This window comes from Gadus morhua, chromosome 22 (assembly GCF_902167405.1).
Source record: "Gadus morhua chromosome 22, gadMor3.0, whole genome shotgun sequence".
Taxonomy (NCBI): Eukaryota; Metazoa; Chordata; class Actinopteri; order Gadiformes; family Gadidae; genus Gadus; species Gadus morhua.
In genome coordinates, this window is record NC_044069.1 from 17792282 (window position 1) to 17806168 (window position 13887).

The following is a 13887-nucleotide window of genomic DNA, read 5'->3' on the forward strand; positions in this document are numbered from 1 at the left end:
TACAATTAATATTGAACTGCAGTTTCAGAATCAACTTCTAAATTAGGTTAATATTGAACATGCAAAACTGAAAATGATCTTTTAGTTATTAATTATCCATCATTGTGGTGAGGTGATGAAAACACCCATCCACCGGCTCCCCAGGTTGGGGATAGGGGAACGACCTCCGTAATAGAGGCTAGCTGCGAATATTTAGAATAAGCAGCGCCGGACAAAATCACGGCATGCCCTTTGGCAAGGCATAGAACCCGTTTAGCCACCCGATACGTGAAAACATCGGTGAGCAGGATGTTGGACTGGTAGAAGGGGCAATGAACGACAGACCGTAAACTTGGTTCTATCTACCTGTGGCGAGGCGGTTCATCTCAACTCTGTTAGATGTTACGGCAAGGCACAACCACCCTCAGATAGGGCACTGCACACGCTTGGATGGAGTAGCGACCGCAAGTGGTTATCCATACTACTGAAAGCTAATCATAAGACACAACCCAATTCGACGTTCATCCCGCATCGCTCATCGCGCGGTCAAACAAGGAGCGCGTCCTGTAGTAGACTCCCAGGCTGCGGTCGAAAAATCAGCTACTGGGAAGAATGATGACGACTATGATTATGATTATGATGTTAATGATGTTAATGACAAGACTCTCACACCACGGCTAATGAAAGGGAAAAAATATATCTTCTTTGGTACCCTCAATATACAGACACTCCAGAAAGTCGGGAAAGTCCATGAATTGATCGCCTCTGCTGAAGCAACAAACCAAGACATCATCTGCGTGCAAGAACACAGGTCCACTCACGACACCCAAACAACCATGGTACACTCTTATGGAAACTGGAGACTGATCACCTGCTCAGCATGGAAAAACAGTGTAAATGCAACAATTGGAGGAATCGGGATGCTCTTCAGCCCTGAAGCTTTCAAAGCACTCGCCAGCGTCGATATGATAACTCCAAGGATAATGATAGCCACCTTAAACGGAAATCCTCAAACAATAGTTTGAGGATTGCTATAGTCCAACTAACGTGAGCGATGAGCTGGACGTCGAACGCTTCTACGAAGAACTGACGGCAGTCACCAGACAGGTCCCGAAACACAATGTCCTTATCATTGGCGGAGAGTTCAATGCCCATCTTGGTCAGGACGACGGCTTTAAATTCGCATTCCACCCAAAAACAAACAGAAATGGCCAAATGCTAAAAGACTACCTCCAAGAAAACAATCATCAACCATATCAGAACCACGGCTAGCAACAAAAAGGCTGCTGAAGCATGGAAGACAGTCAACGAAATCAGCGGAAGGAAAAAGAACACCCGAGGCAAACTGAAGGCCTCAAGCCAGGAACAGCGGCTACAGCTTTGGCAACAACACTTCCAAGACCTACACGGTAAACCACCTCAAAACTCCAACTAGCAAGTGCCGCCAATAATTACGGGCAAGCTCAAAATAAAGAAAGGTCCTTTCAAAATGGAAGAACTCAAGCTGGCAATCAGCTGCATACAAAATGGTAAAGCCTGTGGACTTGACGAAATACCAGCAGAAGTATGGAAGTTAGAAGATTTCCATCACACCCTACTAGACATGACGAACAGTGTCTATAATCAAGACCCTATTACGAGGTGGTCTGAAGGCTGCCTACTCCCCTTCCCAAAAAAGGGTAATCTTGGGATCACGACGAACTACAGAGGCAATACGCTAACAGCAATCGCGGCAAAAACCTACAACCTGATGCTACTGAACAGAGAACGCCCAGAGATTGACCCCATACTGAGGAAGAATCAAAATGGTTTTAGAGCAAACAGATCTACCTCGGGACAGATACTGACCATTCGTAGGATGTTAGGAGTAAATGCAAAAAACCTTCCAGCAACTCTTCTATTTGTCGACTTCTCGAAAGCCTTTGACTCCATCCACCGTGGAAAAATGGAGGAGATCCTTACGGCATATGGAATACTAAAGGAAACAGTAGACGCCATCATGATGCTGTATAAAAACACTAGGTCTATGGTGCGCTCTCCCGATGGAGACACGGATTTCTTTGACATCACCACCGGAGTCCTACAAGGAGACACCTTGGCCCCCTTCCTATTCATCATCTGCCTGGACTATGTGCTTAGAAAAGCCCTCGACGATAACCTGGGACTTGGCTTTACACTCACCTTACCTTATTGAACCTTATTGAATGGTTCAGCAGGATCCTACTGGGTCGTCAACTTCTCTCGAAGGCCACCCGGCTGGTTTAACCAGTTAACAATGGAGTTGTGATTTGATGTCCTGTAGCCAATTGTGGGGGGCTGATCAGATATTCTGCCCAGGAATTCGGCCAGGTGCACTTTGAGTGTATCAAGGTTATCCTGGGTGTTGACATTTTTCGGTAGTGCGTTCCAAAGCTTAGCTCCTTGGACGGCAAACGAGGCATCGTATAGGGTTTTGGCAGAACGAAGAAGTAGGCGACATCCAGCTCAAAAGATCACAGACTCTGACTATGCCGATGATATTGCAATACTCACAGATTACCTTGGAAATGCAACATCACTCCTTCATGGCATTGAAAGCTAGCTAAAGAAATCGGACTCTACGTAAATGCCGTCAAAACAGAATTCATATGCCTGAATCAAGATGCATCGGCAGGTATGAGCTGTCTGAGTGGCGAAAAGATCAAACGGGCGGACGATTTTAAGTACCTGGGCAGTTACATCGCCTCGACCAAACGTGATGTCGACATGAGACTCGGAAAAGCATGGGGAGCACTCAAAGGAATGGATAAAATCTGGAAATCGAACCTCCCAGACAAACTCAAGAGGAACTTCTTCAGGGCAACAGTGGAATCCGTCCTCACATATGGCTCTACCACCTGGACCCTAACATCTAAACTGGAGAAGAAGATAGATGGGGCCTACACCCGTATGCTCCGTGCAGCTCTAAACAGATCATGGCGTGGTCATCCGACGAACAAGGAACTCTATGCCAACATTCCACCCATCAGCCAATCCATCAGACTACAGAGACTTCGCTTCGCCGGACATTGCTGGCGGAATAAGGAAGAACTGGCGGGAAAAGTGCTACTCTGGTCGCCCACCCATGGAAGAAGATCACAAGGCCGTCCCAAGAGAACCTACCCTGAACAACTGGCAGATGACGTTGGGTGCCACACCGAAGAACTACCCGCTCTAATGAGCGATAAGATGGAGTGGAAGAGGAGAGTGTCGATGCTTAGCCGAGCCAGCTCGACAAAATGAATGAAATGATCCATCATAAAACTTGATTTTTATACAAAGAATTCGATTCATATAAACTTTTATTAATGGTGCTATGTACATGGCAGCCCTCTATCGGTCACTACACAGAAATGTGCACGGGCAAAGTCAGGCTTAGGAATACTCAACTTTTTACAGATGGTAAAGTTGCAGTCTTTGATTTGTGTTAGGGAATAGAAAAAAATTATAATTTCAAATTAACAATGACCGTAGTTTCCCCTTTTAAGTTAGGCCTTGGTACAATAATAAGCTATAGAGCTACGCAGAAAAATAAGCGATGACGTTGTTTAGTACACAGACACAAGTGTCACAAGTTTTTTTGCAAACCCGATCTGAAACATATCTTGAAATGGTGGCCTTTCCATACACTGAGGGGCCACTCACACTTGGGCCACGGCCCCGTGCCCGAGCTCATTTGCATACTAAAATCTAGAACGTTTGGCTAGTGTGACCACGCCATCCGTATTCCAGCACGGAATAGCCCCTTGGCCACGGCACACTTGGGAGAGGTGTGCCGTGGCCAAAGTACAGATACTAATGAGATGACACGCGCACAAGCGCGGATACGCAACGTGAGCTGGATGACGTAGTCCTTGCGCGACCCTTCTTTCTTTATAGGTCCATGCCCTTCTTCCCCACAACAATCATTTAATACAATGGCGGCAAGCGGTTCACAAGTGGGTTTACGTTGATGCGATAGTGATGTCGAGTGTTGAAATTTGGGCCGACGACAGCATTCAGTCGCAGCTGGACACCACGCTTGGTGATGACGTATTTATCGTATTACGATGTGATGACGTATGTATGAAGGAGCAATCGTGCCCAGGCCACGGCCTTTGGAAGCAGTGTGACCACGGGCCAGCGGGGGGAGTGGGGAGGGGGGAAATCGTGCTGAATCTTCCTGCAGCACGGAACAGGCCCGAGTGTGAGTGGCCCCTTAGGGAACGTTTGACCCCTAAGGAACTTAGCGACAAACCACAGGTCAGTTTTCCCCAGATTTCATCAAAAGTTTATAAACGCAACCCAAAAATTTGGAACACATTAGACTATGTTTACACCAATGTCGGCAATGCAAACACAAATCCACACCAGATGAACCCATTAACCAGATTAAGAATGTGTTTTACAATACACAAAAACAAACAAAGCTGGCAAGGGGAACAGTTTCACTTTCCCTCCATAGAGACAGACCTCTAGATGTATCTCCCCCCCCCCCCCCCCCCCCCTCCCCCAAGCATTTCTTAGCCTTTTACTGGTCTGGTCTCTCTCCAGGGGGTCTGTCCTCCACGGTGAGCAGTATATGCTCCCCCATTGGGTGCTCCTGGGTCTCCAGGGCCTGCCGGAGCTTCTCCCGGAACAGGTTTGGGTGTGCGTCTGCGCGGAACCAGCTCAGGTAGGTTTGTCTCTTCAGGAGCCTCCTCATGCGGTAGTACGCAGAGGCGCCGCATCCCATTAGGCATACCACGCAACTGCCTGGGGCCCCGCAATTGTTTGGGGGCCCCGGGCCACAGGGGGAGCCCCCTAGAGGCCAAAAAATAAAATAAAAATTGGTGTACACCTCCACCCCCCCTTGAATTGGTCCTTGAGTAGAAATACTTTCTGACTGCACTCAAGTGCTTTACTTGATTATGTCTTTTGACACATTTTCAACTTGCTACATTGTCCATGCATTGATGTAGCCAATCATTGATCAGCAGTTATGAGAAAATAACCAGGTGGTGATGTGGTGTTTTAATCGTTCAGCCCCCTAAAATTTGGTTCTTTTTCATTACAGACGTGTGGTGGATAATTGGTTGACCTGCTCAAACAGGGAAAATGCAGGATTCTTTCCACAGACACCTCATGCACCATGGGCAGTCACTGAGACACTTCATGAGAAAATAAGCTACAGCATTATTGTTTTGGTCTCTTGTCCCATCCTTATGGACCGTATTATTGCCATACACTCTTTTCCCTTTAAAATGTTTGTACAGGCCCAGTTGCCCATATGATTATGGTTAACAAAACACCCTTAAAATTCTCAATGTCTTAGTAATACATGTTCCGTTGACCCTGACTGGCCTTATGTCTTTGATTTAATTGAGGTCAGTGCTGTAGCAGGGGGCATGTTTCCACTGTTGAACCGGACTGCATGCCTTATAGAGTGACAGATTCCCCATGGGTTAACCTCACTACTGAGGCCTTAAAGTTGGTGTAAACATGATTTGAGAGAGAGAGAGAGAGAGAGAGAGAGAGAGAGAGAGAGAGAGAGAGAGAGAGAGAGAGAGAGAGAGAGAGAGAGAGAGAGAGAGAGAGAGAGAGACATTTTGAAGCATGATTCTACTCCATTTCACCCTACGTTTTAGGCCAGTCAGGGAAGAGATACCTTGATTGGTCAGAAATAAGTGCCGGGAGTGGCCAAAAATCTAAATTGAGCCATGCAGAGGCTGGTGTGGTGGACACGAAACAACATTGCATTTCACTCACTAACTGCACATACCGAACTAATTCCACCCAAATAAAAGCACTTGATTCTTAACCATAGCAGCTTTTAACAAAGAAGGTTATATAAACCAACTGGGTTTGCCGGTTGCAAACTTCTTGCTCAGTGGTTAGGGCGTTATAGCATGTCTGCAAGATGTGCCGACACAAATGTGTTATTTAGGCTTTGGTCCGTTGCACTTTACAGTTTGCGGGAAGATGTATGAGGGTCGTACAATATGACCACAAGTACACAAGAACCTGATTTATAGAACAACCATATTCTGGTGATTCATGTAAACTCTGGGATCTTACCTGGCAACCTGGATCTCTCTGGAGCACCATTCACTCTCCAGGTAATCGCGACTGACCACACAGATGGTCTTCCGGCTGCCATAGATGGCGTCTGTAATGTTTTCCATGATGGGTTTACCTGAAAAGCATCGGTCGGTGAAAATACATTTGAATAATATTTGAAGTACTCTTCTCTGTACTTTCTCTTGGACCACTCTCTCACTAGCCAAACTGATCTTAGTTGCCTAAGACCATTTGGCTAGTCAGTCATTTCAGTCCAGCAGTCTGACTGTCATAGCAGAGCTTCTTGGTGAGATGGCACAGAGCCTGGCCAGAAACCAACAACTGTGATGGGTGAGTTACGCTATGCTTCCTCTTACGTCATTGGTTATGATATTCTATCGTGTTTGTGTTGGTCAGATACTAGCCTACAGATCCCCATCTCAAGAAACATGATTGGATTAAAAAAAATAATCGAAAGACAGGGAAACGCACCGTTCTGAGCTTTTTCGTAATTAGACTTACAATATAAATAAAAAGACTGACCAGTGAGATTAGTGGAGTCAGTCAACGCTGAATCAATAATGGTTCCTCCAATGGGAGGAACTAATGGTTCCTCCCATTCTGTTACATGCTATTTATATTATTTATTTATACAATTCATAATATTCTGTGTATCAAATATTTATTTTTGATTTACAGAACTTATCTAGTCTTGTTTTGAAACTTACCATTGCTTATAGCTTTCTAGTTTATATTATGTGTCTTGCCTAATTATCTGTGTATGGGTCACAAGTTTAAGAGACAGACAAAAAAAAGATTGATTCCCAAAATATTAAACCTATCAAAGTAAGCTAAATGCAGAAACTGTTTCTGTTAATACAAACAAAACATACAAGGATTCTCTGTATTGTGACTCTAGTCACTATGTTACTCTACATGATAATCTTCCGGTTAGCAGTTTTGTTGCTTTGCTTTCATTTACTCAAGCATAATATAATTTTTGCGTATGAAACGGTAATAAACAACATGAAAATGTATTGTTTTATGTTACATAACGTAACACAGACTCCGATTGCCTTTCGTGTACACGGACCATTCATGCTTATTGCACCAACCGTAGGCCCAAGTTAGGAAAATATCGACCTATTTATAAGCATCTAATAAGGTATCCCCTGGCAAGTACGATGTATGAAAAAATTTGCATTTATGCTAATGGAGGTGCGGAGGATGTTCAGGGTAGGGCTCCTCACCTGGCTGGAAGTCTCGGTGGTGCAGACACAGTCTCCAGCCCTGCTCGTCCTCCAGCTTGGGCAGCAGCTCCCCCAGCACCCAGCCCTCGTCGTTTGCGTTGTAGGAGACGAAGGCGTCGTACTGATGAGCACGCTTGTCCTTGTTCTTTGAGTTGTAGAGGAAGGCCAGCATGTGGTAGTACGCGTAGACCAGATGCCATTGCAGGAAAATGGTGGGTTAAGGAGACTGCTAAGGTCATGATGACCGCGCATTCCGTGGAAATAAAACAGATGAAGTCCGTGTCTACTGTACAAGAACGGACGTCAATCTGCAACAATTTTCTACCTTTAAGGTTTGGAGGGTAGCTGCATTCAAAGTTGTATGGGTAACTTTGAATGACTTACCCATTGGACTTACTCCAATGGGTAAGTCTGTGATTACCCATTGGAGGAACCACGCGTTGTCACAGTTACAGGTGAAGCCATTACCCTGAATATCCAGGTCAGTAAGTGCTGACAGAGACAGCATCACTGGTTCTCTAATCACAGAAAAGGTATTGTACCCCACCTGCAACAACTCCAACTCTGTGAGCTTAGCATGGAGCAGAAAATCTAGAGACCTCAGGATTGTCATTGAAATGTAAAGACTTTTTAGTTTTTGAATTGGGGAAAACAAATTGTCGGGAATGTCTCTTAAAAAATTGTTAGACAAAACAACTACATTCAAATTAGGAGTATAGTTGAAGGTGTTTGGGTGCACGGATGTAAGATGGCTTATGAGTTCTGCTTTGACTTGACTTCCAATGTCAATAGTTGTGAAAGCTCAGCAAATGGTGGATACAGAATGGGCTCTACCGATATATATTTAATGCAATTGCTTCCCAAATTCAATATCTTTAAAGCTTTCAGGTCACCGAGAGCACCGTTTGTAATTTCAATTATTTCATTTGATTCGAGATCAAGATGTGTAAGACTGGACAGTCCAAAAAAAGTCCCATCTTTAAATTTTTCTAATTTATTCCCTTTCAAAGACAAAGTCCGGAGGGAATTCAGTGCTTTAAATTCTCCATGATCTAGAACAGTGAGTGTATTGTTTATCAAAGAAAGAGTTTTAAGATTTGGCGTGTATTCTTTGAAGGCTCCGTTTAGTTGATCAATGCTGCTGTTTTGCAACATTAATATATGTAAATTGACCAAATCTTTGAAAACACAATCCTTGAGGGCCGAGAGAGGATTATTGTATAGATAGAGACCTTGGAGACGGGTCATATTGGCAAAATCATCACAGCGAAGACCATTAATGTTATTGCAGCTGAGATCCAGTTTTATGATTTGAGTTTTCCTTACAGCATTGGGGACCGATGTGAGACAGTTAGACTTCATGATTAAAGTGTTGAGCTTCCTAAGAGATTGAAACGAATGCTCAGAAATGTCAGTTATCTCATTCGTCCCCAAGTCCAATATTCTAAGATTAGTACACAAGGGCAGCAGGTCTGATCTAATAACTTTGATGCCGTTATTTCAGATTTCAAAAGTGCTCAGCTTTGGGTTTTTGCAGGAAACATTGATGAGAACCTGCAGGCTGTTATTTATATGGTTTAACTGCAGATACCTCAGTGAGGAGGAGTTAAATGTCTCTAGCACTTCCTGCAGTCCATGTAATGAGGAGCGAACCCCACTGATATCTAGTCTAACCACACGTCTAAGGTACGATTTGTCATTCACCTCCCAGACGATGCCATCCTCTATACCATCCTCAAGGTGCAACGTTTTGAGTTTGGGAAAGATACCTGCAGTGAGCCTAAAGTACATGAGCTCATTCTGAGACAAATCAAGGACATCAAGTTCTGTAGACTTATTTGACAGCTCCCATGAATGAAAAGTGGAAATTTTGTTTGCTGGAATGTACAGGTTTTGTAACTGTGGTGTATGTTGTAAATAGACATTTGTTAAGTGGCACAGATTGTTATGGCCTAGGTCCAAAATCTTAAGCTTGCTCAGAGACTTGAAAGAGGCCGGTGCTATTGTTTGGATCAAATTGGAAGTCAGACGCAGTTCAATGAGATTGACTAAGCCATCAAACATACCCTCCTGCAGCTTACAAAGCCTATTGTTGTTTAGAATTAACACCTTCAGAGAGATTTGAACCACAAAAGTGGAAGATTCAATCTTGGAGATCCTGTTGCGTGTCAGGTCTAAGCGCAACAGATTTGGTACATTATTCAAATCTGTTTTATTTAGTGTAGAAATGTTGTTTCCAGACAGTTCTATACTTGTGACTCTTGCTGGAATGTCCTTTGGAAATACTTTAAAACTGTTCTTTTGACAGATGGCCTGTGTGTTCTGTGTGACCCTGCAGTTATTCAGCGTGTAACTAGCAGTTGGAAAAATAAAACTGTTCAGAAAGAAATATAATATTCCAAATGAACAAAAACAACTTCCCCTTAACGGCATCGCAATTTTCGTTGTCATTCAAGTGCACAAAGCAGTTTGTGGATGTTGGTAATTTCCAATACAATGGATCTCCAGTCCTACCAAATGGTTCTTTGGTTTCCTTCATTCATTTCTTTCAGTCCGAGGAATCCCTTAGGTTAAAACCACCAATCCTAAAAGACTGTCTAACAGACACACAAAGATACACAGACAGCGCTCATTACAATCTGCTGTCAAAATGCTGTAATTGAAGCATAGCATCCTCATGCTATGGGTTTGAGATTTATTTCAAACCCATAGGCTTACATGATGTAAACATCCTCGGTTAAACATAATCACATGGTAATAAATCTTTTGTAGGAATATAAAGAATTTGATTAATAGCCATAGTCCTCCATAATAAATGTTTTAAACCATAACAAAAAAAAGACAAAAAAGCAAAGGAGAAACTGTTCTTCAGGCTAAGCAGTGCTGGCCTTAAACCAATTTTAACATGAGGAGCTGATGATCATGTTGATCTGGTTCGGTTACTTACATTTATTTTTAGTCAGTTAGCAGACCTGCTTTACATTTATGTTAGTCAACTAGTACTCCTTGTTATTATTTATATTGAGTTATCTTTCCGAGTTCCGACATTCTGCATGTATGTCACTCAGATATCTTGTTATTACGAAAGATGTCGTTCCCGGTTGGAGTTGTGTTTTTTTAGGTCATCTACGTATCACTCTCATTATTTGTGAGAGTGTTTTATACAATCTGTGCTACTTTTCTGAGTACACTCTTATCTGTTAGCCCTGAAGATAACAGATAAGATGCATGACTTTTCACGCCCGGGATGTGGTCTCCCCTAGAACAAACTGTATATGCTGAAGGCATCTGAATAAACGTATGATTTCTCTGAGTAATAATGCCTTGTGTCCCATTGGTTCAGCTCGCTGCTTTGCATACAGAGATTTTCCTGAACCAGAGCACTCAACCACATCAGAGGACAGATCGGGAAAGCATCAGAACAGGCCTTCTTTAACTTCTACACATTAGTCAGCTAGCATGCCTAATTTATATATTTATTCAGGCAGTTAGATGGCCTTATTTATCCCAAGGGACTTTCAGGTGAGGCTGAGAACGATCCAAGCATGAAATTAATATTGGTACAATTCCAAAACACGACGTGTTGCAAACTAAATTCTACATTCTATGATTTTCAATTAATTTCAGAAAAAATAGCTCCTATATGATCATTAACTGGTTTGCTTTCTCCTCTCCAACGGTTTCTTATAATGATGAAAAAAAAGAAGCATTTTCATCACAAACTAGCATTAAAGGCAAAAATAAACATGCTTGAAATAATGGTAATATGTAACTTTCCTTTTTGCAGAAAGATACTTGAGTTGTAGCTGTATTGAAGTGAAAAAAGTGGGTTCAATTAAGTTAAATACTTTCCGTTCATATTTCTATTATTAAAAAATTATAAGATCCAAATTCCACAAAAACAAATGTTCCTCCATCTGTCTCTTTCCTGATGCGCCTGGCGAATCAAAATAATATGTTAATGATAAAAGCTGGTTGGAAATGGTCCTTTGTATGTGGTCTATTGGGTTTTAAATGATGATGCAAGATGAAGTAGTCAAGTGAAGTAAGAAAAGGGGAATTCTCTAAAGGGAACTGAGACTATCTTTTTTTTTTTTTAATACCATAAATGACACTGTCTATACCAGGATTCCATGCAGTAACGTCATCATCCTTGAAGTTTAAACGCATTTATTTATATTATTGAAGATGAATCTGTTTATTTTAATTTGATGTTTTGTTATGGACATTTTATATATTAATGTTAAACATAACATCTAAACGGGAATTGAACCCTGTTTCTCAGGAGGAAATGCAAGAACACAAATGTTGCTGTTAACAAAAACAGGAACAAAAACCAAAAACATTAGTAAATCCTACTGTTTAAACTAACTACTAATTAAATCCTTTCTGATTCTGATTCTGAAAAGAAGACTAATATCCAAATTCCACAAAAACAATGTTCATCAGGAAACAAATGTTTCCTGATAATTCTCCCGAACCAAAATAATGGTTATTGATTAAAGCTGGTTGGAAATGGTCTTTGTGTGTGGTCTATTGGGTTATAAAGGATGAAGCTAAAGGAAATTGTCCAATGAAGTAAGAAAAGGGGAATTCTCTAAAGCGAACTGACACTCTTTTTTTCTAAATAAAATGATATCAATGACACTGTCTATATGCAACCATGTTTCAACACAATAACCATCATCCTTGAAGTTTAAACACATTAATTAAAATTATTGCTTAATCTGTCTATTCTAATTTGTTGTTTTGTTATGGATATTTTATTAATTGATGTTAAACATAACATAAAAACAGGCCTTGAATGGGAATGTCCACGGGTTCTATTAATGGCCCCAGGCCAATGACCAACATGGCTTTCATGCAGGATTGAACTGGGTGTTAGGTTGGGCGTAAGTAGGCAACACACATAAATGTCAGGTGTGTGTGAAATCTGAACCAAAAAAGTTCCAAAATATGTATTTGAAGTAGAGCAAGGCCTCAGCCCCTGTTTCTAAGTAGGAAATGCAAGAACAAAAAATGTTGCTGTTGTCAAAGAAAAAAAAAAACTAGAACTGCAAGCAGTTATGCAGGGGTCCAAGATATGTGCATTTCGCCGGCACAACGCAAAGAACAAAGCAAGAATAGCCGGTTAGCATTAGGGTTGTAGTCCAGAGGACGGCAAGAGGTTCAAAACTGTGGTTAAATCCAAAAACAGGCAGACAAGTAGGGAGGCAGGCAGACACAGGACAGAGAGAACTAACTCTGTGAGCTAAGAAACAGCATAAACAATCTGACAAGGGAGCACCAACGATACAGGGTATAAATAGGCTGAGGTGAGCAGGTGAACAGATGAGCAGGAAAAAAGGGCGGGAAACAGATGAAGGCAGGATGTACAGGTGAGAGGTGTCAGAGGCACGACAAACAGACACATGGCGGACAAAAACACAGAATAACCAGCAGCCTTAGTCCTATTTTACCCTTATGTGTAGTATTTGACTTTGCTTCAGATAAACTTGGGTTTTGTTTGTAACTAAACTTACAATGGGGATTTAATAGGAGAATATGTCTTCAAATTGCTGTAGCATCAACCCTAAGGGCTCATTCACACTACCTCCGTCTGTCAACGGATCTCAGTGACTCTGCATGGGGCGCTCATGAAATGCATTGTGGGTCCGTCCGTCCATTTGGCTCCGTGGCCTGCGTCAAAAAGTTGAGAAATGTTAAATTTTTCAGGAAGCGGCGGATCCGTCAGCCAATCAGATCGTGGTTATGCACGGCACGCACCTACTGTATTCATTTTGCAAGTACAAGCAGGAAGAAGCAGGAAAATTCTGGCCATTGTGTTTTTTTTACAGAAACGTGGAATGATTGTTCTTAGTCACCTGTTGTTCGCGAAATCTTCTGTATTTATAGCCACATTTCAGCTTTGTAGCAGGAAGCGATTTCATTGGCTGCAGTATGCGTCTACAATGACCTTCTCCTATGCATCAGACACCTTTGGACATCCGTTGACGGACACATGTAGTGTGAACAAGGCTTAAGTATAATATGATATTGTAGCGGTGGCCAAGAAGTACACAGAGTGAGTTAACCATAGTTCTGCGCCCCATACACCGCTCGACGCTGACTACCTTTATTTAAGACCAACATTATCCATAGAACACAGCGCACCCAACAAACAAAAATGAAACTCTCAATGACGGTGGCGACAACGTTGAACACAACATGATAACAGAACAACACACAACTACACACCAACAATGAACCACCAAAAACCCATTAACCCCACTTATCCTAACAAATACAAAGGACCCAGAAGGACCTTTATACAACAGGCAACCAACGAGTTCCCAGGATCCCTGGAAGAGGCGTCCACGCCAGCTCCCACCTGAGGGTTCAGTCGTCCCGACCCCATCACCCAACACATAGTCCTTCAAGTGTTCAGGGGCCCGGCGCCGCTGGTTAGGCCACTGGATCACCCCAGGAGCGGCAACTGCAGGGCCAACGGACCCATCAGGGGAGCCGCCCGGGAAACCGCAGGGAGTTCCGCCTCCCTCCCCAGCAACGACTGGGGGCGAGGGGGCGGTACGACGAGAGTCTGTCCCGGTACAGCCCCACCACACGCCCCCGGGTGCCTGGC

General features: G+C 42.8%; 1 protein-coding gene and 1 pseudogene across 1 annotated transcript; both read right to left on the bottom strand.

Moving 5' to 3' along the window:
* Positions 1–5969: 5969 nt before the first annotated feature.
* Positions 5970–7539, bottom strand: LOC115535263 (toll-like receptor 13; annotated as a pseudogene).
* A 226-nt stretch (positions 7540–7765) lies between these two features.
* On the bottom strand, positions 7766–9858 carry LOC115535262 (leucine-rich repeat-containing protein 70-like). The gene has a single exon (XM_030346317.1). The coding sequence runs from the start codon at positions 9714–9716 to the stop codon at positions 8766–8768; it is 951 nt and encodes a 316-aa protein (XP_030202177.1). The 5' UTR covers positions 9717–9858; the 3' UTR covers positions 7766–8765.
* Positions 9859–13887: the final 4029 nt, after the last annotated feature.

Excerpts from the sequence above, each read along its gene's own strand:
- LOC115535262 (XM_030346317.1), bottom strand. The coding sequence starts at position 9,716 with ATGACAACGAAAATTGCGATGCCGTTAAGGGGAAGTTGTTTTTGTTCA.